Source organism: Peromyscus maniculatus, chromosome 9, assembly GCF_049852395.1.
Source record: "Peromyscus maniculatus bairdii isolate BWxNUB_F1_BW_parent chromosome 9, HU_Pman_BW_mat_3.1, whole genome shotgun sequence".
NCBI lineage: Eukaryota > Metazoa > Chordata > Mammalia > Rodentia > Cricetidae > Peromyscus > Peromyscus maniculatus.
The window spans coordinates 666,604-694,343 of record NC_134860.1 but is presented as its reverse complement, the minus strand read 5'-3'; the positions used below and the strand labels follow the sequence as shown (position 1 = coordinate 694,343).

Below are 27,740 nucleotides of genomic sequence, written 5' to 3'. Positions count from 1 at the left end.
ACAAAGATCCGCCTGCCTCTGCCTCCCGAGTGCTGGGATTAAAGGCGTGCGCCACCACCGCCCGGCCATTTTTTTTTTTTAATGAAATTGGATTCACCAGTATTTGGTGAAAAAATATATACATTTTTTGAGACCTCTGTCTCTGTGTAACAGCCCTGGTTGTCCTGGAACTCGATTTGTAGACCAGGTTGGCCTTGAACTCACAAAGATCCTCCTGCCTCTGCCTCCTGAGTGATGGGATTAAAGGTGTGCGCCACCACACCCAGCTAGGTGAATGTATGTTTAGGATCATAAATGTGTTGGTTAAGTGTTACCTTGATTAAAACAAAGTGTCTTTATCTTTTATGGTTAGTTTTAGTTTGACATCTATTTTGTCAACTGCTAGAATAAGGGAAGCCTGCTTGCTTCCTGGTCCCATTTGATTGGAGTGTTTGTAGTCCATCCTTTTACTCTAAGATGGTGCCTGTTTTTTTTTTGTTTGTTTGTTTTTGTTTTTCGAGACAGGTTTTCTCTTGTGTTGCTTTGCGCCTTTCCTGGAACTCACTTGGTAGCCCAGGCTGGCCTCGAACTCACAGAGATCCACCTGCCTCTGCCTCCCGAGTGCTGGGATTAAAGATGTGCGCCACCACCGCCCGGAATGTGCCTGTTTTTAAAGCTGTGTTTCTTAAAAACAGCATACAGGGGAAAAACAGCATACAGGGGGCTGGAGAGATGGCTCAGTGGTTAAGAGCACTGGCTGCTCTTCCAGAGGTCCTGAGTTCAATTCCCAGCAACCACATGATGGCTGAAAACCATCTGTAATGAGATCTGGTGCCCTCTTCTGGTGTGCAGACATACATGCAGGCAGAACACTGTGTACATAATAAATAAATAAATCTTTAAAAAAAAAGAAAGAAAGAAAAAATCTAGCACACAGATGGATTTTGTTTCTTGTCCTTTCAGTTTGTGTCTTTTGTTTTGAGAATTCAGGCCATTGATATTTAAGGTTATTATTGAAATGTGCATGTTGCCAGTGGTGGTGGTGATCCCTTTAATCCCAGCACTTGGGGAGGCAGAGGCAGGCGGATCTCTGAGTTCGAAGCCAGCCTGGTCTACAGAGTGAGTTCCAGGACAGCCAGAGCTACACAGAGAAACCCTGTCTTGAAAAAACAAAAACAAAAAAGCAACCAAACAAATAAAAAAGAAATGTGTGTGTTAATTTTAGTCATTGTGTTATTAGTTTTTTGTGTTGTGTTTTCAGTGGTATTTTTGTATTTTAATAATGATGGCTTTATATTTCTTTCCATATTCTATATTGGTTGTGTTCATTACTTCCTGTGTTTTTTTTAGATTTGGTTTGTTGGGTAGAAAAATGTTTAGGCTGTTTAGATTATAGAAAATTGTTCTTTGCATTTCAATATGGCAGTTATATTAGTTTAGGCGGATCCTCATGGTCTTTTAGGACTGACTTGAATGCATTACTCCAGTCTTCTGGCTTTCAAAGGTTTCCCTGGGAAATCAGCTGTTACTCTGTTGAGCTTTCCTTAGATGTGACTTGTGGTATTGTTTTTTTTTCCCCTTGCAGCTTTCAGTACACTTTCTTTGTTATGTATACTTAGTACTTTAACTATGATATGTTATGGGTATTTTCTTTTCTGGTCTTGTCTATTTGATATTCTGTGTGTTTCTTGTATTTGTATGGGTGTGTCTTTCCTTAGTTTGGGGAATTTTTCTTCTATGAACTTGTGGAAGACTTGGTCTATGCCATTTACTTGGGATTCTTTTCCTTCATCTGTGCTTATAATTGAAGGTTTAGTTATCATGTTACTCCACATTTCCTGTATGTTTATGTGTTTTTAAGATTTTTTTTCATATTCTTTGATTATTTGGTCTAAATCTTCTACTTCATCTTCAAAACCTAATATTCTATCTTCTGCTTGACGCAGTTTACTTGTAAGGCTTCCCTTGAGTTTTCTAGTTGACTTACTGTTGGGAGTCCCTACTGGTCAGAGGTTGTAGTCTCTACCATGGCTAGGCAGCTCTCTCTAAGCTCAACAACATGAAGGATTCCCCCCAGTTCCCCAGGGGAAGCTTCCTACTCTCTGTCTGACCTTATTTGGAGACTGTCTCTAGGCCCAGATGCCTGACTTATCTCTAGTGTGACCCTTGACACAGTTCCCTGCAACAGCTTTCCCTCTGCTGCCCATGTGATAATTAAACATTGTGCTAGGAGCTTTATGGTAGGACTGTGCTATTTAATGCCAATTAGGTGGTGCCACTGTCCCTATCCTTCATATCTCCCATCATATCTGCCCTCACTCTGGAATGAAGTTGAACTATAACACTGAAGCAGTCTCCCAGAAGGCTATTTCCATCATGCTCATAGACTGGACGAGGCTCTCCTTGCCACTTCTACCCCCTTTGCCCTTGTGGCCGAGTGGCCAAAGGACCCTGGAGAAGAAGGGGAATCTCGGCTTACTAGGTTTTTCAGGTCCATCCTCATTTCAGTTTGAGTCCTCTTCCATGTTTGCATCTCTTTATTGAATTCTGTTCTCAAGTTCTGGATTATCTCCATCATATCCACCAGCGTTATGTTTGTGTTTTCTTGGGCATCACTCAGAGGTTTGTTTTCCTTAAGTTCTTTCTCCTTAATTTCATTGAGCTATTTCTTTGTGTCTTCTTAAACTGTTTAAATTATTGGATGTTTATTTTATTATTATTTTTTATTATTATATATACAGTGTTCTGCATGCACATATCCCTGCAGGCCAGAAGGCACCAGATCTCATTACAGATGGTTGTGAGCCACCATGTGGTTGCTGGGAATTGAACTCAGGACCTTTGGAAGAATAGCCAGTGCTCTTAACCTCTGAGCCATCTCTCCAGCCCATGATTGGTTTTTTAGATTCTGTGTCTTGGGTTTCACCTAGGTAATTATCATTGGCAAACATTTCCACAGCACTGGTAGGTTTTGGAGAGGAAATACTAGCTTGATCTTTTCATATTGTTTGTATTCTTGCAATAACATCTAGGCAGATGGACTTCTTTTCTTAGTTTTATGACTATTATGGACAAAGCAAATTGAGACACAAGAAGGGATGTACAAGTGGGTTAGGCCTAGAGGTGAGAAAGGACTTAGGTAGAAGGAAGTCAAATGAACAGCGCAGACTGGATTGTTGTACAGCATGTGTTTTCTGGTCCAGGCCTCGAGTGTAGGGGTAGATATGGCTAAGTGGAGAGGTGAGTGTGGTGTGGGAGGAGCTTGTAGGATTTGGGTAGACAGAGCAGGTCTTGGTGGAATCCTAGAGGTTGGTTGAGGCTCATTCTGGGGTGGCCAAACTAGGTTGGGGTACTTGACATGAGATCTGGGTGGGTTGGGTGGGGCAAGGGTGTGTGGAAGGATGTGTTCAGTTTTCTGGTATCTTTTTATTTATTTAAAAAACATTTTTAATTTTACATACCAATTCCAGTCTCCCTATCCACTCCTCAGAAGGGGTAAGGCCTCCCTTGGGGAGTCAACAATGTCTTGCAAACTAAGTTGAGGCAGGACCAAGCCCCTCCCCCTGGTTGAGCCAACCCTAGAGAATGTATTCCAAAAAGCCATTTCATACACCCAGGATAAGTCCTGGTCCCACTGATAGGGGCTCCCCAAACAGATCTAGCCATATAACTGTCACCCACATTTCAGAGGGTTCAGTTTGGTCGTATGCATATTTCCCAGCTGATAGGCCAGAGTCCATGAGCTCCCACCAACTTGGGTCAGCTGTCTCTGTGGTTTTCCCCATCATGATCTTGACCTCATCTGCTCCTGTGATCCCTCCTCCCTCTCTTCAACTGAAGTCTAGGAGCTCAGCCCAGTGTTTGGTTGTGGATCACTGCATTTGCTTCCATCAGTTACTGGATGTAGGTTCTGTGAAGACAATTAGGGTAGTTATTAATCTGATTATAGCGGAAGGTAAGTTCAGGCACCCTCTCCATTATTGCTAGGAGTCTTAGTTGGTGTCATCCTTGTGGATTCCTGAGGATTTCCCTAGCACCAGGTTTCTCTCTAACCCCCTAATGGGTTATCTTCCCCCTCTTTATAAGATATAAGATATCTTCCCCCTCTACCAAGATATCTCTTTCATTGTTCTCCCTCTCTGTCCCTCCCTCCACTGGACCATCTCAGTCTCTCATGTTCCCATCACCCATCTCTTCCCTTCCACCCTCATCCCAGTTTACCCAGGAGACCTTAACTAATTTCCCTTCCTGGGGCCCTCCATGTATGTCCCTCTTAGGGTCATCCTTTTACCTACCTTCTCTGGGGTTGTGAGTTGTAGCCTGGTTATCTTTTGCTTTGCATCAAATATCCATTTAAGAGTGAGTACATACCATGTTTGTCTTTCTGGGTCTGTGTTACCTCACTCAGGATGATTCTTTCTAGTTCCATCCATTTGCCCACGAATTTCATGATGTCATTTTTGTTTTTTACCACATTGTGTATATAATATGTACCACATTTTTCTTATCCTTTCTTGAGTTGAGGGGTATCTAGGTTGTTTCCAGGTTCTAGCTATTATGAATAATGCTGCTTTGAACATGGTTGAGCAAGTGACCTTGTGGTATGATTGAGCATCTCTTAGGTACATGCCCAATAGTAGTATTGCTTGGTCTTGAGGTAGATTGATTCCCAATTTTCTGATAAACTGCCATAATGATTTTGAGAGTGGCTGTATAAGTTTGCATCAGCAGTGGATGAGTGTTCCAGTTACTCCACATCCTTTCCAACATAGGTTGTTGTTAGCATTTTTGATCATAGCCATTCTGACAGGTGTAAGATGGTATCTCAGAGTCATTTTGATTTGCATTTCCCTGATGACTAAGGATGTTGAGCAATTCCTTAAACGTCTTTTGGCCATCTGAAATTCTTCTGTTGAGAATTCTCTATTTAGCTCTCTACCCCACTTTTAAATTGGATTATTTGGTATTTTGATGTCTAATTTCTTGAGTTATTTATATATTTTAGAGATCAATCCCTCTGTCAAATGTGGGGTTGGTGAGGATTTTTTCCCATTCTGTAGGCTACTGTTTTGTCTTGTTGACCGTGTCCTTTGCCTTACAGAAGCTTCTCAGCTTCAGGAGGTCCCATTTATTAATTGTTGCTCTCAGTGTCTGTGCTAATGGTATTATATTTAGGAAGTGGTCTCCTGTGCCAGTGTGTTGGGTTGTTTTATGTTTGGTGTGTGTGTGTGTGTGTGTGTGTGTGTGTGTGTATGTACACGTACGTACGTGTGTACGTGTACGTACAAGAACACGTGCACATGCATGTGTTTGTGCTTGTGTAGGCCAAAGGTCCACATTGGGTATCTCCCTCTATCCTTTTTCACCTATTTTTTGAGACATGGTCCCTCACTAAATCTGGAGCTTGCCAGCCAGCATTTCCCTCTCTGTGTCCCTCCCCTGTGACCCTGAGCCCTGAGGTTACAGACACCTACTGTCTCACCTGCTCTCGCAGCCAGCTTCTATGTGGGTGCTGGGCATCTGAACTCAAGTCCTCATGCTTATGCAGCAAATATTTACACGTGACACACTGAGCCATCATCCCTAGCCCCAGCAGCTATTTTCTTTTCTTTTCTTTCTTTCTTTTTTTTTCTGAGGGGGGTGGTGTCGAGGCAGGGTGTCTCTGTGTCACAGAGCCCTGGTTGTCCTGGAACTTGCTCTGTAGACCAGGCTGGCCTGGAACTCACAGAAATTCACCTGCCTCTGCTTCTCGAGTGCTGGGATTAAAGGCGTGCGCCACCACCATGCCCGGCTGCAGCTATTTTTCTTTAATTTTAAACTTACAGTAAAGTTATAGGAATAGTACAAAGAATTCTTTTTATTTAGAACCATGTCTTAGGGGTTCTATTGCTATGAGGAGACACCATGACCATGGCTACTCTTATAAAGGAAAACATTTAATTGGGGCCGGTTTATAGGTTTAGTCTGTTGTCATCATGGCAGTAAGCATGGCAGCATGCAGGCAGACATGGTGCTGGAGAAGGAGCCTAGAGTTCTAAATCTGTATTGGCAGGCAGCAGGAAGAGAGAGTGAGCCACTGGATCTGGCTTGAGCTTCTGAAACATCAAAGCTTATCCCCCAGTGATACATTTCCTCCAACAAAGCCACAGTACTACAACAAGGCTACACCTCCAATAATGCCATTCCCTGTGAGCCTTTGGGGGCCATTTTCATTCACACCACCACAAACCATATCACTATAACATTGTATTTTGCTGATTGAAATTGAGACCTTAATTTTCCTATAGCTTGAACACTGTAGGTTATTATAAATCCCTCCTTTAGGCTTTATTTTTCACTGGAAAAATCGAAAACCATGCAGTATATTCTTTTGGAAAAGAACTATGGGGTTTAAAAACACATAAATATTTAAATAGACTAGCACATGCTTGTAGAACCAGCATCCAGGATGCTAAAGCAGGAGAATTGTGAGTTTAAGGACAACCTGTGCTGCAAAACCAAAAGAATCCCTTAGCCATAATGTACCATATTCTGTTACAGATTCTATTCTCCATCAGTTATTTATTGTCCGATTCCTTGGTTCTATGGAGGTAAAGTCAGATGACCATCCAGATGTCGTTTATGAAACAATGCGCCAGATATTAGCTGCTCGGGCCATCCATAACATCTTTCGTATGACAGAATCACATTTATTAGTCACATGCGACTGTTTGAAGTAAGTAGTAACCCTCTCCAAACAAACTTACAGGAAAAATGAATTTTTAATTCAGCCTAATTAAAAAATTGTTTTCCAAATTTTTAATTATTATAGGTTAATTGATCCACAGACCCAAGTTACAAGGCTCACAGTGAGTTATATGTGATTAAAGTTTTAAGTATCTTTTGTTCGTGTATTCATTTTATAGTTTGATAATAACCTAGTCCTATGTGTTCTAGTATGACAGTATCAATTTAGATTGGTCTTTAGGCTGTAGTTACATATAGAACCAGCTCCAAAAAATTACTCAGCACTCTTCAACTTAAAGATTCAACACATTTTGATGCAATTGGTAGTTTTTATCTCTAGAGAGTTTATATGCCAAAGAAGTTAGCAGTAGGAATCAAGACATGAACATAATTGAGTTTATTTTATAATTCTGTATTTCTTTGTAGGTACAAGTGTATGTTTTCATTTAATTATTTACTAAGTAGATCATTTTTGTAGTTAAATTTGTATTGGTAAATATGTCATTGAATATAACTCAGTATTTAATAATCTCTTTGGTAATATCTACACCAAATATGGTATTATTTGTTCCTAGATTATTATTCTATTGAAAATTTGTCTTTAAAATTCTATTTACAATATTTTTAGAATTTAGCATCAGAGTTTATCATCTAAATGCTGCTGTAATGTAAGATCTCATGTTTATTTGTGGTGTTTCCGTGGCAGTTTCCATTACCGTGTGTAGTTTTGTATGCTACACACCAGGAAAATAAACGACTCTTTGGATTTGTTCTCCGGACGTCAGGCGGAAGAAGTGAAAGTAATTTGTCGTCAGTCTGCTATATATTTGAATCAAACAATGAGGGGGAGAAGGTACCTGGCTTTCAGAATGTTTATTTTGTAAAGCACCTATCAGAGTCACAGTTTAACCTAAACTTTCTGGAGAAAGCTCTCAGGTTGTGCCTAGTCCAGCTGAGCTGCTTGATGAAAGCATGCTGCTCTGGAGAGAGGAGTGCTGGTGATGGAGCCTGTCAGGTTCTGTACTGTCGAGAGCTGGCTCAGTCTTCTTGCCTCATGAACTTATCCTAGGAATAGAATATATCCCATAGTCATTTTACATCAGGATCGTCACCTCAATCCCTCATTCTTTGCATGACTTACTATTTCAGTAGTGATGTTTTCAAATTTTAAGCTTTTTCTATTTTTGAGAACTTCATATATGAGTACTGTGTTTACATCATTTCCTCTCCTCCCTTTCCGCTTTCCAACTCCTGCTTTGTTTGTCCCCCCCTTGAAAATTCATAATTTTAATTATTATTATTGGTGTGTGTATGTATGTATAAACCTTACTGAGTCCATTTAGTATTGCTTTTATATGCATGTGTTTGGGGCTGACCACTTAGAATTGGATAGCCTCTTGGGTCTCATCCCTGGACAAAACAGGGTCTTCCTCTCTCAGCAGCCATTGGTTGCCTGTAGCTCTTCATCTAGGGGTCGGGCCTTGTAAAATTTCCTCCATTTACATCAGCATGTCAGTTGTTGTCAATTTTCAGGTCTTGTTTAGGGAGCCATATTGTCGAGATTTCATGGATCCATCTTCTGTGTCATGTCTAGAAGACACGAAGCAGATGTTCTGGTCTGCTGGCTCTTACAGTCTTTTCAACTCTCTTCCATGCATTTCTCTGAGCCTTGGGTGTCGGGGTTGTGCTGCAGATGTATCCGTTGGGCCTGAGCACCCTACGGCCACTTGTGTTCTATATTTTGACCAGTTGTAGATCTCTGTGCTAGTCTCTATCAGTAATGAGTTTGATACCATGAGAAGTAGGATGGGCACATGATGGAGGGAAAAGCCAGCAGGAGAAGTTTCCTCAGAAGATTCTGAAGAAAACATGCTGACATTTTTTTTTTGGTTGAAATATTTTTAAATAAATTCTTATTTAACTAGTATGTTATCTTGAATTATTATAAAACTAGTTATGTCATCCATTTGGGTACTTGAAATTTTTAGTGTAATAGAAAAGTATCTGAGGTCTTCCTTTTTTATCCTTTTAGATTTGTGATTCTGTTGGATTGGCAAAACAGATAGCACTGCATGCTGAACTGGTAAGAGTCAGAGCCACTTAATTTCCAAGGGTGTCTAAGCTAAAGCAGGGTAATGAAAGCTCTTTCATACTAGCAAGTAAATACAGTTGTTTTGCAAAACAAGATTAACAGTGGGTGCTATTGTTCAGATATCATTTAGAATCTGGAGCCAGGTGGTGATGGTGTACATCTTTAACACCAGCACTTGGGAGGCAGGGGCAGGTGGATCTCTGAGTTCGAGGACAGCCTGGTCTACAGAGTGAGATCCAGGACAGCCAGGGCTACATAGAGAAACCCTGTCTGGAAAAACTATTGATGTGCCATATATAAAAGTACTAAAAAGTTACAAAGCTCGTATTAATTGAAATGTGCAAAGTTTAAAGTTACTTCCTATTTAACATGTTTGTTTTATTTACCCACCCCCTTTTAGGATCGTAGGGCATCAGAAAAACAAAAAGAAATAGAGAGAGTAAAAGAGAAACAACAGAAAGAACTCAGCAAACAAAAACAGATCGAGAAGGTATCTGTTCCTTTACGTGGTATTGGTGATGTTTAATTCAGCCCTGTGACTTTTAGATTTTAGTTTCCAAGTGAAAGTCCATTTCTGCTTGTTCAGCCACCTCATAACCAGATGATTCAGTGCATAGCAGAAAAGGGTTGACATCTGAATTGCATAGTAGCTGCCATGAAATATAACTTTCTGTTAAAGAAACATGCCAGAATTTTTGTATACCAATAGACTTAATTGTCCTGCTGAAAGCCACATTGACTGTGAAAGGGTAAATACTTATTTTAAGAATCAGCACGAGTGTCATATTCATATATGTACATGCATACACACACACACACACACACACACACGCATACACACGCATACACACGCATGCACACAGTGTTCAGCACAGGTTGGTCCTGGCAACCAGACTGGGGTGACAAGGCATGAGGAAAGGACGGACACTGAAGACAGGAAGGTGCATAGACAAGCTGGGATGGGTGTTCGTTCTGATGGAGTGGCACCCACTGCCGTACAACAGCCCAGAACTCAGTTTCTTATGTCTAGGTCTTGTGGAGGGGGAGCAGTCTGTAGAGCTCTACAGGGAGCAATCTGAGGTTGGAATCATTCCTGAGGTAGCAGGAGGGAAGAGGAAGCTGTGGTTGCTAGTTTTTGTACACACTGTCAGCATAGACCAGAAGGCAGCTTTGCCAGTTCCCATGGACTTGAGACACTGTATAGTCCTTGACAAGGCTGTGCTCCTGTCGATAACATGTTCACTCAGAGCTTCCTCCATTCCCCTACAGCACATTCATTCATCCATCTATTTTTTTATTTACTCAATTACTTACTTCCTTATTTATTTATTTATTTATTTATTTATTTATTTATTTGTGGTACTAAGGGTCAAACCTACAAAAGGATAATTAAAAGTACACAGTTAAAAAAAAAAAGATAAAAACGCCGGGCGGTGGTGGCACATGCCTTTAATCCCAGCACTCGGGAGGCAGAGGCAGGCGGATCTCTGTGAGTTCGAGGCCAGCCTGGGCTACCAAGTGAGTCCCAGGAAAGGCGCAAAGCTACACAGAGAAACCCTGTCTCAAAAAATCAAAAAAAAAAAAAAAAAGAAAAAGTACACAGTTTTCAGAGCTAAAACTTGATTAGGCGATCCATGAGATTGTAGGATCCTGTTAAGTCTGGTGGTGTTGATGGTAGGAAAACGGGAGAGAAAGTCACTGGGGAGGACACATGCGAAGAGACCAGTGAGAACTGAAGTGAGTCGGACACAGGTGCCTGAGAAGAGAAGATGGCAGAGACAACACAGCAGTACAGTTTGCCTGAGGGCAGGTGACAGCTGGAGAGGAGCAGGGCACGGGTGTGGACGGCGGTGGAGCTTCCTGACTGGGGGATTACTTGCGTGGTGTACAGTGAGATATGAGGATATTCAGAACATTAGCCGTAGAACAAGAAAGGGAGGATAAAATAGCAGACTTTTTTTTGCATGTTTGCTTTTATGGAATTATTCATATGATGCCAAAATTCACCCTGGTGTCTGATTTGTTGAATATATATAGTCTTCTTCTCATCGGATTGCCAGAACCGTGCATGTGACAGGCTTGGAGTGGCTCTCGAGCATAGTACGAGTGCACAGAAAACTAGTTCTCCATTTGACTGCTGACAGTTAACTTCCTTTCTTTTTTATCTTTCCACCAGGACTTGGAAGAACAGAGTCGGTTGATAGCTGCTTCCAGTAGACCAAACCAGGCTGGTAGTGAGGGCCAGGTTGTTGTCCTTAGCAGTAGCCAATCGGAGGAGAGTGATTTGGGAGAAGAAGGGAAAAAAAGAGAATCGGAAGCATAAACTTGTTTTTGCTTTTTGATTGATTTCCCCTTCCCCTGGAATGTGGCACAAGGTAACCATGTTGAAAGATCAAGGAGGAGACTAAGCTTTATATTTGCTTGTTTCAGCTTAATTTACAAAAGACTAAGCATGATAACAGGTTATATTGAGCATATCCTTAAAAATAAAATACTGCGCATTATCATCAAATTCCGCCTACCTAAATAAGACCTGCTTACTTCCTGTAGTAGATTGCTGAGGAATCACACTTGCTCAAGATATTTTTCTTTCAAATTGTGAACACTTTTTATCTTGCATTGTAATTGGCTGTCTCCATAAGAAATTATTTATTCTTCAGATTCTGACATTCGTGTGTGTGCTCTCTCCCTTTCTGTAGGAATATCTTGTTGGTAGTGAGAGAGTGTTCAGCCGAATGAGCTTAAAATCCGTTCTGTGGAGCATTCTACAAGTTTGCAAATATTCTAACAATATTAAGTATGCAGTAGGATTTGTATGAAATCACAGAACAGTGGCAGATGGTGCTGTTGATTTCAGGGCATTTTCTGGTCTTGCCCCCGTCTCTGATGAACTCTGTCATGGCAGTAGGAAAGAGACTCAAGTGTCTTGTTGGTGTTGACACAGTCCTTGGTATTTGTCACTGTCCTCTCAGTTCTCAGGTTGGGACTTTCATTATTGCTGCAGAGCAGTGAGGGTTAGAGTTTATTGAAAGATTTTGTTGTTGTTGTTCAAACATTTTATACTAGAATTGACATGTAAAGGGAGTGTTGTAGAGTGATACATTGTATTTTCTGTATTGTGAAATAATTTTTATTAATAATAAGTGACTTCTCAAAAGGTGTTCTATAACAATTATGTTTACTGCTTAGAATAAAAATGTGCAGTTTGGTTTAGAGAACATAATCTTTTAAATTTCAGACTGATAATCCCAGTATTTTCATAATCCCACATTTTGATAATGAATTGAATTGCCACTTTATATCCACAAAGGCAAATAACTAATTTATGAATATAGAATAATTTGTACTAATTATTGTAAATACTTTTACTTTTCAAATGAGTCACAGGTCTAATTCCGTGAAAGACTGAAAAGGAATTGAACTCCTCATATAGTATAGGACCAAGGAAGGAGTTAACTTGCTACCAAGGTTGACATGTCCCTGCAGTTTATCTTCTGTCAAAACTCTTTCTTCACTCAGATTTTAATCTGTTTGTAGATTTTGTTTTCATGTGTTCTACATGGAAAAGTGTATATATACATATGTATAAGGTTAAATATATTGACTAAAGTATTTTACATAGTCATACATTTATAGATTTTCAAGAGGTTAACCACCAATTTCACAAGTAATTTTCTCTTAGTTCTGTATTAGAAGTGGCTTCTGTTTTAGGTATCAGAATATAGCTCAGATTCACACTCATTAAGAACAGTTTTCTGTAGTAATGAGATAACATATACATACAAATCTATATATGTGTATATATATATATATATATGATCATGATATTGTTTTTATCCATGTGCCAAATGGAAGTAATGGTTATTTAATATACTTTAAAGTCTTATATTGCCTAAACATACAGTTAATTAGTAGCAATTTATGGAGTACATTTGGCTAAAAGTATATTTTGTACTTACTAAAGGGAATGCTTTCACATTAGTGTTTCCTTCTTGTTAACCTAGAAATTGCTGTGGTCAGTACTTGATTAGTTGTGGCAAGTCTTGCTTTTAAGACTTTATGGAGGTTGGTAAGGTTTCTGGTTTTTGTTGTTGGTTTTATTTGTTTTGTTTTTGTTGTCTGTTTGATTTTGGCAGTGCTGGGGATCAAACCCAGTCTCTCACACATGCTAAATAAGTCCTCTACCACTGAGCTGCATCCCCATCCCAAGTTTTCAGTTTCATGAAGTTTTTTCTTGATATAAGATGTCCTGCGTACTTCAGGGGAAATATGTTGTTTTATAGTAAGAGTGCTCACCATCAGGAGACAGTTTTACTTGCTGCTGCTTTGCATGGTAGCAAAATGCTGCTATTTGGATAAAAATTCAGGCTAGGGGTGAGGGTTTTCTAATTCTTTTTAAGTCACGTTTCATAGGAATTCCCACAGTTGCTGTCATGTCCACAGGTCAGACCAGAATGTGTTCCAATGCCCAGGACACGTCCTGAGGGGGTTGAACAGTTCGGATGACTCCAGTTCTGTTGCTATTAAACTGTATGGGATTCTGCACATCAGCTTTAATCAGCTCTCCTGCTTGAGGAAGGCTGCCTGTGAGCTTCTTCCTAAACATTAGTGCTGATCTTGGGCTGTTGTACTGTCCTCCAAAATCTCTCCCAGCTTTTTAGAAATTAATATTTCTTTAAAAAACAAATGAAATTTAGCCTACCTAATTCTGTTGTGCATTCTGTTACTTATATTGACAGTACTTGCATAACTGTAGTAATAAATTCAATAGAAAATCGCTTATTTCTGTATCCTTGCTAGAGACTTGCTATAAACTCACTAGAGACTAAAACTGTCCCTTTGAACAGAGTCCCTGAAGCTAATCTTGTTTTTGCCCTGTATTTAAAGGTTACTTGGTGTTTAATTTCAAAAGAATTCCTAGCTCCACAGTGTTCGGATGAGGAAGTTGCCATTATTTTTTGAGAAAATGATAGTAGGATATACATAACATTGTAGGTCACATGATTTTGTGTGGTGAACGTTCACCACTTACTACAGGAACCACACTATTTACAATTTGAACTGACAATATTGGCAGACCCTGAAAGCTAGTATATTACAAAATCTTCTGGTATCTGAATGAAATGAGAATATTATTTGATAACAAGCCTGAGCATTCAGATCATACTTTAAATATTAAACACACCAGTGTATGTCTCAAACAAGCTTTTCATCTTGTTTTTAGCAAGTTTGAGTTATTTCTCTTTGATGAGATTTTTATTCTACATTAATAACAAAAAAGATTTGAAACTAGAACCATGCTGAACTTTTAATCAGTCTGGCTGCACTTGTAAGTAATTGACTTCAGTTGATATGAATACTGGGGATTAAATGATAATTAATGTGCAAGACTGCTTTGTATATTTTGTGATTTTTGTAATGTAAGTAAATTGATTAACTCTTATTTCACTGATGATAATAACCAACTGTGCAGTGTACAATTAAAAATCATGCAGCATCTCTCTTAGAATTGGATTTGTGATCATGGTATAGTTGTGGGGCAGAGAACTTATTTTTCCATTTGTCAAAATAGGTATTTGCTGACAAGGCTTCAAGAAATATGTTGAATTTTTTAAATGTATAATAAAGTCCATGATTTTTATACAGACTTTATGTATGAAATATTTGATAGTTACTCTGAATTTTATTTCTCCAAGTAATTTCGGATATTTTCAGTCTGGGCCTGGAGAGATAGCTCAGCAGTCAAGAGCACATGTTCCTCTTCAGAGACCTGAGTTCAGTTCCCAGCATCCATATCAGATGGCTCACATTTCCTGCAACTTCAGTTTCAGTGGATCTGATACTTCCTTCTGACATCCATGGGCTTGTGCTCACATGCACTGCCCCCACAGACACAGTACACACATATAATTAAAAATAAGAAGACAAATACTGGTTTCTTTTAATCCTTTGTAACAGTTTGGCCCCATAACAGCCAAAATAGGGGAAAAAAATCACTTATCAAGAAAAGTTTAACTTTTTTTATAGCAAAGGAAAGAGACTTCAATAATTAACGATTCTAGTAAGTTATGATACATGCTTTGTGCTGTTATTCTACTTGAAGAAATTCCTCTGGTTATAAAGGCAGGTTATTGTTTGCTCCTGCTTAAGTAGCTTGGACCTGCAGTTTTAATACTAGTGTTATTTATTCCATGTGCTCTTTGTAGTTTATTATAGCACTTGGCAAGCTCTTTTCTTCTGCTGAGAGTTTATATTCTAATTTGTTTTGAGTTTTACAAAAATGTATATGTACTTGTAGGTCAAGGGAGTGGATGAAATTAACTAGAATTTTATAACTTAACTAATTGCATATGTGACCTAAGCAAACATTTCAAGTTCACTAATATTGGGAAAATTTTAGTGTAAAAATAATGTCTGTGTTTACTCAAGTAGCTAATGTAGCTATGGATCCTTATATCATAAATCAAAGAGCTGGCCAGGTGGTGGTGGCGGCGGTGGCGGCGGTGCACGCCTTTAATGCCAGCACTCATGAGGCAGAGGCAGGCGGATCTCTGTAAGTTCGAGGCCAGCCTGGGCTACAGAGGGAGTTCCAGCACAGCCAGGGCTACACAGAGAAACCCTGTCTTGGAAAACCCAAAGAATGAAAAAAAGAAAGAGAGACACACAGAGAGAGAGAGAGAGAGAGAGAGAGAGAGAGAGAGAGAGAGAGAGAGAGAGAGAGAGAGAGAGAGGAGAGAGGAGAGAGAGAGAGAGAAAGAGAAAAGAAAAAGAAATCAAAGAGCTTGAGTTGCACTAAAATGGACTATGTTAATGCTGAAAATACTAAGACTGAATATGGAAACTTCAATGTGATGGCTGACTGGGCTGCAGTGAAACGGAATGTATCGTCTTACCTCTCTGAGGTGCCATATGAACAAGACAAAACCTGGCTTAATGAACACCTGTACTTTTCCTCACCTTTCTCATACAGAACACTATATATAGGAATAAAAAGTTGGTTTATTTTGTTTTGTTTTTCGAGACATAGTTTCTCTGTGTAGCTTTTTGCGCCTTTCCTGAACTCACTCTGTAGCCCAGGCTGGCCTCGAACTCACAGAGATCTGCCTGCCTCTTCCTATTGAATGCTGGGATTAAAGGCATGTGCCACCTCTGCCTGGCTTTAAAAAGTTTAAGTATCTTTTACTTATATGCAGTGTAGCATAAGAATAAAAATTAATAATTAAAAATATTTTTAATTATAAAAATTTAAATATAATTAAAATGTATTTAAAAATATTCTTTACATGTAATATAGTATAGAAATAAAAATTTAAATAGGCATCTTCTGTTGGTAGTGAGCCCTTTCTCTGTTCAGTACCAGCCTGTATTTAGTGCAAAAACCGTAAGTTCATTGATTCGAAAACCATTTAAATTCCTCTGCTAGGGATCACATTAATCAGTACGTGGTGAGACATAACCAGGAATTTTCAGAAAGATGGCAAATTGTAGCTAGAGTTTTCCTGCCTTGCCCACAGTCAGGACAAATCTTTGTCACTCTCCAGTCCCACAGCCGCTCAGACCCAACCAAGTAAACACAGAGACTTATATTGCATACAAATGTATGGCTGTGGCAGGCTTCTTGCTAACTGTCCTTATAGCTTAAATGAACCCATTTCTATAAATCTATACCTTGCCACGTGGCTGGTGGCTTACCGGCGTCTTCACATACTGCTGGTCATGGCGGCAGCTGGCAGTGTCTCTCCGCGTCAGCCTTCCACTTCCCAGAATTCTCCTCTCTCCTTGTCCCACCTACTTCCTGCCTGGCCACTGGCCAATCAGTGTTTTATTTATTGACCAATCAGAGCAATTTGACATACAGACCGTCCCACAGCACTTCCCCTTTCTTTTTTTTAAAAGGAAGGTTTTAACTTTTACACATCTCCAAAGTCAGCTTGGTATATTTGGGAATTTGGGCGTAGCTTCTCTTACTACTTCCTGCTGGAGGGGGGCGCTGTATCTTATGGGGACACAAAGAAAATTTTAGGATCATGGAGTAGTCCGTGAGACCGTATCGTCTGAGCCAGTTGCCTTGAAATGATTCTGGATGTTGGATCATCTGGGCCATGGTGTCATCGGAGACCTTTCAGGTGGTCTTGGCTGGTCAAACCTGATGTATCTTTTTTTTTTTTTGGTTTTTTCGAGACAGGGTTTCTCTGTGTAGCTTTGCGCCTTTCCTGGAGCTCACTTGGTAGCCCAGGCTGGCCTCGAACTCACAAAGATCCGCCTGCCTCTGCCTCCCGAGTGCTGGGATTAAAGGCGTGCGCCACCACGCCCGGCCCTAACCTGATGTATCTTAATCTGGAACAAATCCATAGCCTCTGGCTTTCTGTAGAGACAAAAGCAGAGCCTCTTTTCCAAAGCAACATATCCTTACATCTAAATTTTGAAGTCAAGGTACCTTTAAAATATACATTTTGGCATAACTCAACAGCTTTTGCAATCAAATGTTTTTCTTCAGCTACAAATATCAAAGAGAACATAATCCAGATTCTCTGTGTGATAGCCATCTTTATGTGGCTTATTTTTTATATTACCTTGAGCCTATTGCTTTAAACTGCAGCCTTTTAAGCCTGAAATGGTGCTGTGGCTGCTGGCTCCGCCCACTTCAGCTTCCCAACATGGCGGTGGTACGTTTTCCGCCAGCTCTGGGAGCCATCATGGGTCTGTGCTTTTATCCAAGCAGCGTGTAGCCCAGAAACCTCTTTTTGTTTTGTACTAGCAAAGGCTAAATCCACCACGCAGCTTAATGTGCCACTTGCAGAGGCCTCAGCAAATGTTTTTCCCATCAGTGATAGAATTTCAATTCAGAGTTCTAAATGACCCTGTCTGTGTACTTGACTATAAAGAAATGTCAGCTGACTGGCATTTGAGCACATGGGCTGCTAGTTTCTAGGTCATGTAATGGGGTTCTTCTGCTCAGTTGAATCAGAAGACATATTTTCTGTCAAAAGATTACAAAAGTCATGGCCAGGTATGGTTGTGCACACTTTTAATCTTACCTTCCAAGAGGCAGATGCAGGTGGATCTCTATGAGTTCCAGGTTAGCAGAAATGAGAGAAAACAACCGTCGGAAGTGTCACCTGTTATTTTGAGTGCAAAGACATTGATTCATACACTTACTGTAAGACCAGTACACAGTTAGAACTGGGTGTGTTTCAGTTACCTGAAATCTGCTGGCTCCCGAGGCAAGCCTAGTAGCCTAAAATGGCTTTGAATTTGAGGCCCTCCCACCTCACTTCCTGAACAGTTTAGATTACAGGCATGTGCCACTGCACTTGCCTGAGGTTTTGGTTTTGATTTTTAATTACCTTTCAGTTCTAGCCATGTGTTGAGAAACTATATTCAAAGCTACTTTAAAAATTTGAAATTTATTTTTGGCAATCACACATGTATATATTTTGATTATATTTACCCCATCACCTCCTCTTATCCCCCTTCCATTCCTGCTGAGCCCCTTCTTCCCCTTAATAAGTTCCCCTTCTACTTTTATTATTTATTTGACTCACTAGTAATTAGAGTTGCTTGCGTGAGTATGAAGACAGGGCAGTGCAAATGTAACAAGTAAGTAACTTACTGGAGGATGGACAACTTCCCAGGGTTAAACCACTGGAGAAAGCTACTCTCCTTTCCCTCAGCAGCTGTTAATTACCAGTAGCTCCTTGAGGAGTGGTGGGGCCTCATGAGCCCTCCCTGATCCATGATGGGTTTTTTTAAAATTTGTTTTATTCATTTAGAGAGAGAAGTGTGTGTGTGTGTGTGTGTGTGTGTGTGTGTGTGTGTGTGTGTGTGCGCGCGCGCGTGCGCTTATGTGGAGATCAGAGTACAACTTGTTAGAGTTATTTTTCTCCTACCACTGGGCTCTGGGGGTCAAATTCCAGTCATCAGGCTGATGTGGTAAGCGCTTTTCCCCTTTGGCACCACAATGGAATGCTGGCGGGCCCAAAGTTTCTGTGAGATGATGAGATCACGATGACCATGTACAGCATTTCATAGCATCCTCTCTCTGACTCTTAACAGTTTTTTTTTTAATAGATGAATTTAACCTCTTTTTTTTTTTAAGATTTATTTATTTATTATGTATACAGAAAAGGGCGCCAGATCTCATTACAGATGGTTATGAGCCACCATGTGGTTGCTGGGAATTGAACTCAGGACCTCTGGAAGAGCAGTCGGTGCTCTTAACCTCTGAGCCATCTCTCCAGCCCCAGACTCTTAACAGTTTTTCTGTTCCTTCTTCTGCCGTGTCCTTTGAGCCCCAGAGGGGGATATTATGACTGTTTTGTTTAAGGCTGAGCACTCAGTAGTTGGTTGTTATTAGCATTTTCACCAGTTACAAGTCTTTACCTTAATTGACACCTACCGAAAAAAGAAACATCTCTGATCAAGGCTGAGATAACTAATGTATGAATATAATGTATTTAAGAGGCAGTTTGAGAACAAGTTAATTTAGCAAAATATCAGTAGGATCCTTCCTAGGGCTTATGACCTCTGCAATCTGGGGCTTTAAAAACACCACCAACACCAACATTCCCCCAAAACAAAAACAAAAACAAACCAGGTATATAGTACTAGGCATGAATTCCTTATTGTGGGGTGAGTCTCAAATCCAATCAGAGAGCAGTTGGTTAGCCCATCACATCAGGGGCACATTTTGCCTGCCAGCTCAGTACTGTAGCGTGCAGAGTCTCCAGCTGGGTTAGACAGTGATGAGTCTCCTACCCCACCCTCAGATGCCTGCATAGCAACTCCAGCACTAGAAAAGCTAGCCAGCAAGGAGGAAACTTCTAGCTCGTTTCTTGATATCTTTGTGTCCTGCAACCAAAGTATGTCATGTCTTTAGCAATGGTGTCTCACCATGAAGTCATGGTGGGCAGTCAGGAGCAAGGACAATGACCTGTGTTATTCGGGACTTCCGAACCTCTCTGAACAGCTCATAGAGGGGTATACCACACAGAACAACTGTAAATGATGGAGCTTACACCGAAGTTTTAATTACTGAGTGAAGAACAAGTCATTTACAATAAGTCAATTGTGAAGAAAATGCTGCAGGTTATACCTTCTTTTCTCCAGAATAGGTCAGTTACCAGGCTCCTGTAAGACTTCCTTGTCCGTAAAGGTCATACTCTTTGTAAAGGACATAAGCTTTTAGACAGTTGGGCAGTGGAAGAAATGACATGAAGACGGGGCAGCGCAGACGGAACCGTCCCATACACTTCCGGATCTTAAGGCGACACAAGTGTTGTAGAGAACGAGGGTTTGCTGAAACAAAAGGAATTGCTGTGTTTTTTGGTGACCTGAGGGTTTAGTGGGCAAATGTATTTGATAATCTGTGTTAATAACATTTCTGTTTGCCATACTGGCTGTAGGGAAACAGCTCTTCAGTTCTCATCACAGCCTTCCATGAGGATAGTTTCAGAACCACATCAATTGTGAGTCTGGCTTGTGAGACTCCCAAATCCTTCAAGTACTTAAATATCAGCTTCCCCATCTTATCTCTTGGCTGAAAGCTCAAAGACTCCGGGAGAAACGAGATTAAGAAAATCTTAATTTGATGCAGACAAGAGAATTCATTTAGGGAGCTTCATTTTATATGCTACAGGGTTAGAACTTAGCTTTCCCTCTTGCTATTGCCAATTCATAACTTATAATTCCTGGATGAATATTGTTTCCGTAGCAATAGGTTAAATGGATTGAGGAAGTAGTGTTACCTATCTACAAGAAAGTAATTAGATTTCATTTGATGGGAATTGATGATAAGCACACATTAAGTGTAGTTATGAATAGCACTGTTGTAAAAGAACGGCATTTTTCTATTCTTTTTAGGTCAACCTTTTATTCAGAAGAATATTCTAAAAATAAAATGAAGATAAATGTTTTGGTAGGAATTTTCTGTAAGAAAGATACTCACTCAAGATAAAATGTATTTCTGACCAGAGCTTCTGTTTTTCAAGCACAGATTTCAATTTTGAACAGATTTGAACTTGATCAACATAATCAAGCATCACACGAACAACTTTTCCAGAGAGATGCTGTAGCCATGACAAAGTTATGACTTCACAAAACTGAGAGGAGAACAAGCAGAAAGCAAATGAAAAAGCACTGAGCATCTGTAGGGTAGCAGAGTCATGAAGAGTACTAAACTCGGGCACTAGCTTGTCTGATCTCAGGTGGCCTTAGAACTCCACAAGGTAACGAGGCTTGACAGATTGGTCCGTATGTTTGTTGCTTGGTTGTCTGTAACAGAGATGGCTTTCTAGCTGTCAGATGTGAGTGGGAGTCTGCACAGATACCCAGATACCCTTAAAGAAAGGGTAGACACATGGAGCCTGCTGGCCAGCTGGAGTATGGGTGTGTGTTTCTCCTGTGAAACACAAAACTGTCTAGTTGGAGGATAAATTAGTTCTGGTTCTTAGAGAAAAGAATGAGACACTTTGGTTATTTTCAAAAAAAAACATTTAGTGTATGTGTGTCTTCATGCCTGTGCATATATTGAGGTCAGAGGACAATGTTCTGGAGTTGGTTTTCTCCTCCCACTATGTGGGTTCTAGGAATCAAACTCGGGTCATTAGATTTGGTGTTAAACACCTTAACTTGATGAGCCATCTTGCTAGTCTTTTTTTTTTTTTTTAAAGATAGAGTCTTAACTGGGTTGCTCGGGCTGGCCACAAGTAATGCCTCCTGAGTAGCTGGGACTCTGTATGCCATCATGCCCAGCTGGCATTTTATTAAAGCTTTTATTTTTTTTTTACATTTTCTGTTATTTAGAACCTAAATCTGATCCTGATGCTAGAACAATATGACAGTTTCTGTCTTTAAATAATTTATGTGCCCTTACACAAGATGCCAAAGTGAGAGTTGAAGTTATAATATAGGAGCTGTTTGGGAAATAATACCAGATGGTGTATGCCTAAACGCCAGATCAATGTGTAAAGTAACTTGTACCCTTATTACCTAAAATAAAACCTTTCACTTCATCAAACTGTTTCAAAGTCTTCCATTAACCATGTTATTTGTTTTGAAATTTTTTTGGGGGGGGGGCATGTTTTGAGACAGGGTTTTTTTGTGTAACCTTGGCTGTCCTGAAACTCACTATGTAGACCAGACTAGCCTCAGACTCATATAGATCCACCTGCCTCCGCCTCCCAAGTGCTGGGATTAAAGGTGTGCACTACCACAGTCCAGCCCTTGTTTTCAAATTTTGATAATATAAATTCAGGTATGTATAGAGCATCCACTGTATGCTAAGCTCAGACATAAAAGCCAAGGAAACAAAATGAACAAGAGCTGATGTTCATACATTTTGAGGAGATGCAGAATAATTTAAATGATGATTCTAGATGAATGCTATAAAGGAAGTCTCCATAATAAGTGAGTTGATTGAGGGAGGGAGCTACGTAAGGTGGATAGGGAAGGGCCTGTAGGAGCGGACACTTGAATAAGACCTGAAAAGTGGAAGAAGACACTTGAAAGCTCTGGAAAAAGTTGAAGGTGAGGAAATAGCAGAGGAGGTAAGGCAAAACCAAGAGACTGCTGTGTGAGTCTCTCTTCATCAGAAAGATGGCAAAAGGAAATGGGCTGATCAAGTTTGAGAACTAAGTGAAAGCGAGCCAAAGAAACACAGTGATTATGGGTATGGGGAACTTAGAAACATTTTAGCCAAATAAATAATTCACAGAAAAAGTAGCTAGAATACAAGATTGTGTGCATTCTTTAAAACCTTGCTCTTGTGTTGAACTTGTGAAATGTCCTCTTAGTTCTGACTAAAGTCACTTTCTCCTCTGAATTATTTCTGTACTTCTTACATCTCCCCACTGTTAGGTTTAGTTATTTTATGATATATCATACTAGAGTCTTCCCAACATGAGCTTTTCCAAGGGCATATTGTGTCTATTGTTCCAAGGCTACAGACAGTAACGTTTAGGGAATACCACCAGTACCGTGGACTTACCATAGTGTCTTTAATAACTGTAGATGTCCAGCCTTCAAAAGTACAAAAGCGATGAACTCTGTCCCCGTGAGGACAATCAAAACATCGCTCTGTGTCATACCCATAATTCAACAGCATCCTGAGCATGACTTCATCTTTCAGTGAGTACTGTAGTGCTGATGGGAAATGCAAAGGGTTAACTCTGCAGAAGTAATTGACGTTGGCCCCGTGCCTTAATAGTAGACTTATGAGCTCATAGTTGCCCATCCTGAGAGCTATCTGTAGGCAGTTGACTGGGTCTTGATTGGGTAGAGCTCCAGCACTCAGAAGCAGCTTAACAGAAGAGAGATCACCATTTGAAACAGCAAAATACAAGGCTGACTTCCTTTGATCATCATAATGTTTACGGATTCTCTGATCCAGCATGAAATTTACATCAAATCCAGCCTGAATGAGAAGTTCCAGGCACTGGGGGTGTGCTCCAGCTGCTGCGCAGTGAACTGGACTTATCCCACTCCTCTTGATGGCAGTAATATCTGTAACTGGAACCAACATCTTTAGAGCTCTGGGGAAAAAAATTTCAAAATGTACTCAGGTTGTTACAGTGCAGAGTTAACCTGTTTATGATCCTCTTATCCCTACATTGAATGTATATGTTAATCAGGTGGTATTTAGACTCCCTACCAAAAGGGCTAGTTTCTTCAAGAAACTCAGATGTCAAGTAAAATTTAATAAAACTACTGTTTAGGTTAAAACTGAATTAGCCAAATCACCTGAGACCCAAGATTTCCCATATTTCCCAAGCAGCTCTTTAAAAAAAATTAGTTATTACTATTTCCTGTTACTTAGAATTACAGAATTGAACTTACAATAAGTGGCCTTTGTCAGCTGCCACATGAATGGGCAGGTGGCCTGAACTTTTAGGAATGTTGGCATCAGCTCCATACTCTAGCAAGAGAGTCACAGAATCTGGATTTCCTCCTCTAACGGCTTCAAGTAAAATGGAGGAGGAATCAGAAGCCTGGCTGTGAACATCAGCCCCTAAAAAGAGAAGTCTCATTAGGCAAAGATTCTTTCCCACTCTATTGCTTAAGCAACCTTAATATACCATTACCTCCACTAAAAAGCGGCTCAGCAGTTAAGAGCAGTTGTTGCTCTTCCAGAGGACCAGGGTTTGGTTCCCAGCACCCATGAGGTGGTTCACAACCATCAGGAACTTTAGTTCCAAGGGATTTGATGCTCTCTTCTTACCTCTGGGCACCATACATACATGTGATGCACATAAGTACATGCAGACAAACACATAAAAACAAAACATTTTAAAACAGCACCTGTTATAGTAAAACACTAAGAATCAAAGACTAAAATATGTGCTCCCTTTTCCCAAGTGCTGTATAAACTAGTTGGGAAGAAAACCATGGGATAAGTAGTTTCTAAGTTACAATTCGGTTGACTTTCAGAGTCGTTCAATAGGTCGTTTGGCACTTGGAACTTCAGTAAGAATACTGGGTAACAGGTAGCTTGCTTTCGAGATTGGCTTATAAAAGCCACCCTAACCCATAACATGCTTGCATGTGGAGTGGCACAACAAGCAGCTATATTTCCATGTCCTCTAATGATACTTTGATGAAAAGGGACATTGGTTATTTTTCAAATTATTAGAGACTTCATATAATAAAGGACCCTAATCCTTCTTAAAGTTGAGGGCTGTTGATAGCTACAAAGGTAAATATGCCCACACTTCGTCGAGTATGTAGGTTAAGTGTCCCTAGAAGATCTAGGGCAGGGACTGGGAGGGGAGCTGGGAGCTGAAGAAAAGGAAGATGTCTGAGTCAATGCTAGATGTCTAGTGGAGCTGAGCACATTCTGAGCATATTTGGAGCTCAATAAAAAGGATGTGCCTTTAACTTAGCGCAGGCTCGCTCCTTCATCACAAGGGCTGCACAAGAACCTCATTCCTAGAATGCAGTAAGCAATCTAATAACCATTTTTGAGTGTTCACTATGTCCTGGTTCCTTTATGTGTGTAAAAATTTCTAAACTTGGGACTGTAGAGATAGCTCAGTGGCAAAAAGTGCTAGCTGCTCTTCCAGAAGACCTGAATTCAGTTTCCAGCACCCAGGTTGGGTGGCTCACAACCACCTTTAACTCCAGCTCTGGGGTTCAGTGCTCTCTTCTAGTCTTGGATATCTACACACCAATGGCATACACAGAGAGAGAGACATGTAATTAAAAATAAAATCTTGGTCAGGAGTGATGGTACATACCTTTAATCCCAATACTGGGAGGCAGAGGCAGGTGGATCTCTGAGTTTGAGGCCAGCCTGGGCTACATGGTGAGCTCCAGGACAGCCAGGGCTGCATAGAGAGACCCAGTCTCAAGAATCAAAAATAAATAAAAATAAAATCTTAAAGAATTTCTAATGGACCTCCACAATGGACCTCAGAAGTAGGTTCTAATATACTCATTTAAAGGTGCAGAAACTCAGGCTTTCTGAGTTTAAGTTCTCCAAGGACACAGACCTAGTAGACAAGCAAGGTGATTAAGATTTGTGTGCACATCTCCAGATCCAAGCTTACTTCTATGAGACCATGTTGCTATTGTGGCCACACAGGGTGGTAAAGTAATTGATTTAGAGTCAGATATGACTTCAAATGCTGACTCACTGGCTGGCAAATGGTGGTTTATCTGAAGGGTAAAAGATTGAAAATTTATTGTCTTTCCTCCGTCTCTATGTTTAAAATCAGTGATCTAAACAAAGGCTTACTCTTAAGCTAGAGATGTAGTTTATTATTAGAGTTCTTTTGAAGAATGCAGAGGACTAGTTTAAACCCCAGCAAAACACACACACACACACACACACACACACACACACACACACACACACACACACACACACAGAGAGAGAGAGAGAGAGAGAGAGAGAGAGACTGACAGAGAATCTGTCTTTCCTCAAAGATGGAAGATCTAGTGTTTACTTTTTGTTATTCTAGTGAATAACTTTAGACATCTCTTAGATCACATATGTTAGGTATGCTAAAATTAAAGGCATTTGTTAGAGATCTGCTTCCTGTATAGAAAAGAAGTAAGAAAACAAAGAACAGGACTGTTCTTCCATAGAGGAGACTCTGCCATCTAGAGTATTGCAGACTGGGACTACATATTACTAAAAGCCAAAGCTTCTGGATATAAAGAGAAAAAAAAAAAAAAATACACTGTTGGGCCTTCATACACTGCTTCATTGGACACATTAATGATGATCTCAATGATCTATAAGTTTTCTGAGCCAAGAGTCTCCTCTACTTAAACCAAAATCTAGAATGCTCATCACTATAATACAGTACTGGGGTAAGGGAATGGGTGTAATGGAGGAAGTGTTGCAGCTGGTACGACCTTTGATCCTCTTTCCTCACGCGTGAAATGAGGTTGATACCTGCCTCACATATTTAAAGGACTGTGTAGCACACAGACAGCTAAATGCCTGTGGGATAGAAAGTACTCTGTAAGCATGACTTCTTCTCTCTTCTCTTGGTTATTACTAGAGCAGAGGACTAGGACCCAAAGCAAAGCAGTCAGGAGGAATTTGCTATGATCTTAATAACTTGATGCCTCATGAAAACCTTGGAGGAGGTGGAGGGAAAGAAGCCAGGAGGGGGAGATGATAGCTAGATAGATGATGATAGATAGATAGATAGGACAGATATAAAGTAATATTAGTAGACTATTCCTGTACACTATGTGAAGATACTTCATTGTGATTGGTTTAATAAAAAGCTAAATGGCCAATAGCTAGGCAGGATTTTTTCAGAGCAGAGAGAATGCTGAGAAGAAGGGCAGAATCACTAGGAGTTGCCAGCCAGAGACAGGAAGCAGGAAAGCAGCATGAGCCATACAGAGTAACGGTAATAAAGCCACGAGGCAGGAAGTAAATTAATAGAAATGGGTTAATTTAAGTTATAAGAGCTAGTTAGAAACAAGCCTAAGCTATCAGCTGAGCTTTCTCAATAAGTCTCTGTAGTTATTTGGGAGCTGGCTGGATGGACGGAAAACATCCACTTACAGTAGTGGTTTTTTAAAATAATTTATTTTTATTTTATGTGCATTAGTGTTTTGCCTGCATGTAAGTCTGTGTGGGGGTGTTGGATTCCCTGGAACAGGAGTTACAGGCCATTGTGAGCTGCCATGTAGTTGCTGGGAATTGAACACTGGTCTTCTAGAAGAGCAGCCAGTGCTCTTAACCTCTGAGCCATTTCTCCAGCCCTGGTTAGTAGTGTTTGTTTTTTTGTTTTTGTAAGCGGTGAGCAGCTACTGTCTACTGGGTGTTTATGTGGTTGAGACAAAGTTGAGAGAGAGAGAGAGAGAGAGAGAGAGAGAGAGAGAGAGAGAGAGAGAGAGAGAGAGAGAGAGAGAACAAATGAATGAACGAACATGGGTTGTTGCAGAGACTTGGTAGGAAAGGACAACCAACACAAAAGTTTAAAACTCTTAGCATGATGAGGGAGTACTGGGCAAAAGTCATCTGCAGCCTTATAATTTGCAGAATTGTGTCACAAGAATTCCATCTCCATGTTTAGGCTTTTAAAAAATGTTTTGTTTTGTTTTGATAGGGTTTCACTGCATAGCCTGGGCTTGGCTGTCCTGGAACTAGCTCTGTAGTCCAGGCTAGCCTCGAACTCACCATCTGCCTCTGCATCCCAAGTGCTAGGATTAAAAGCGTGTGCCACCACCGCCCAGCTGAGTTCATCCTTTTTAACAGCCAACATTCACACACAATTTTCTTAAATACTGGTCTTTACAAAATGTTGATATCTATTATTTTGAAACATTCTTTCAAGGGGAACTCTTTGAGAGTCTGGAGAGATGGCTCAGTGGTTAAGAGCACTGGCTGCTCTTCCAGGTTCAATTACCAGCACCCACATGGCAGCTCACAACTGTTTTAACTCTAGTTCCAGGGCATCTGGCCTCAGTGGACTTTGCG

General features: G+C 40.3%; 2 protein-coding genes across 5 annotated transcripts in view; one reads left to right on the top strand and one right to left on the bottom strand.

Annotated features, from left to right (window-relative positions):
- Appl1 (adaptor protein, phosphotyrosine interacting with PH domain and leucine zipper 1) overlaps positions 1-14,445 on the top strand; it is a 48,883-nt gene extending 34,438 nt beyond the window's left edge. For both annotated transcript variants that reach the window (XM_076544098.1, XM_076544097.1), the window contains exons 17-22: positions 6,520-6,694; positions 6,791-6,827; positions 7,412-7,558; positions 8,738-8,788; positions 9,198-9,287; positions 10,974-14,445. In XM_076544098.1, the coding sequence (XP_076400213.1) occupies positions 6,520-6,694; positions 6,791-6,827; positions 7,412-7,558; positions 8,738-8,788; positions 9,198-9,287; positions 10,974-11,120 (647 nt within the window). In that variant the 3' untranslated portion in view covers positions 11,121-14,445. The remainder of the gene's footprint in view (positions 1-6,519; positions 6,695-6,790; positions 6,828-7,411; positions 7,559-8,737; positions 8,789-9,197; positions 9,288-10,973) is intronic.
- Asb14 (ankyrin repeat and SOCS box containing 14) overlaps positions 3,871-27,740 on the bottom strand; it is a 33,161-nt gene continuing 9,291 nt past the window's right edge. Inside the window, exons 3-7 of one of the 3 annotated variants that reach the window (XM_076544099.1) lie at positions 23,633-23,804; positions 22,785-23,328; positions 20,745-20,898; positions 19,893-20,095; positions 3,871-3,889 (exon numbers count right to left, since the gene is read on the bottom strand). In XM_076544099.1, coding sequence (XP_076400214.1) covers positions 19,917-20,095; positions 20,745-20,898; positions 22,785-23,328; positions 23,633-23,804 — 1,049 coding nt within the window. In that variant the 3' untranslated portion in view covers positions 3,871-3,889; positions 19,893-19,916. Of the gene's footprint in view, positions 3,890-17,780; positions 17,917-18,893; positions 19,193-19,892; positions 20,096-20,744; positions 20,899-22,784; positions 23,329-23,632; positions 23,805-27,740 lie in introns of those variants that run through there. The other 2 variants (XM_042284477.2, XM_076544100.1) reach the window with 2 other exon arrangements.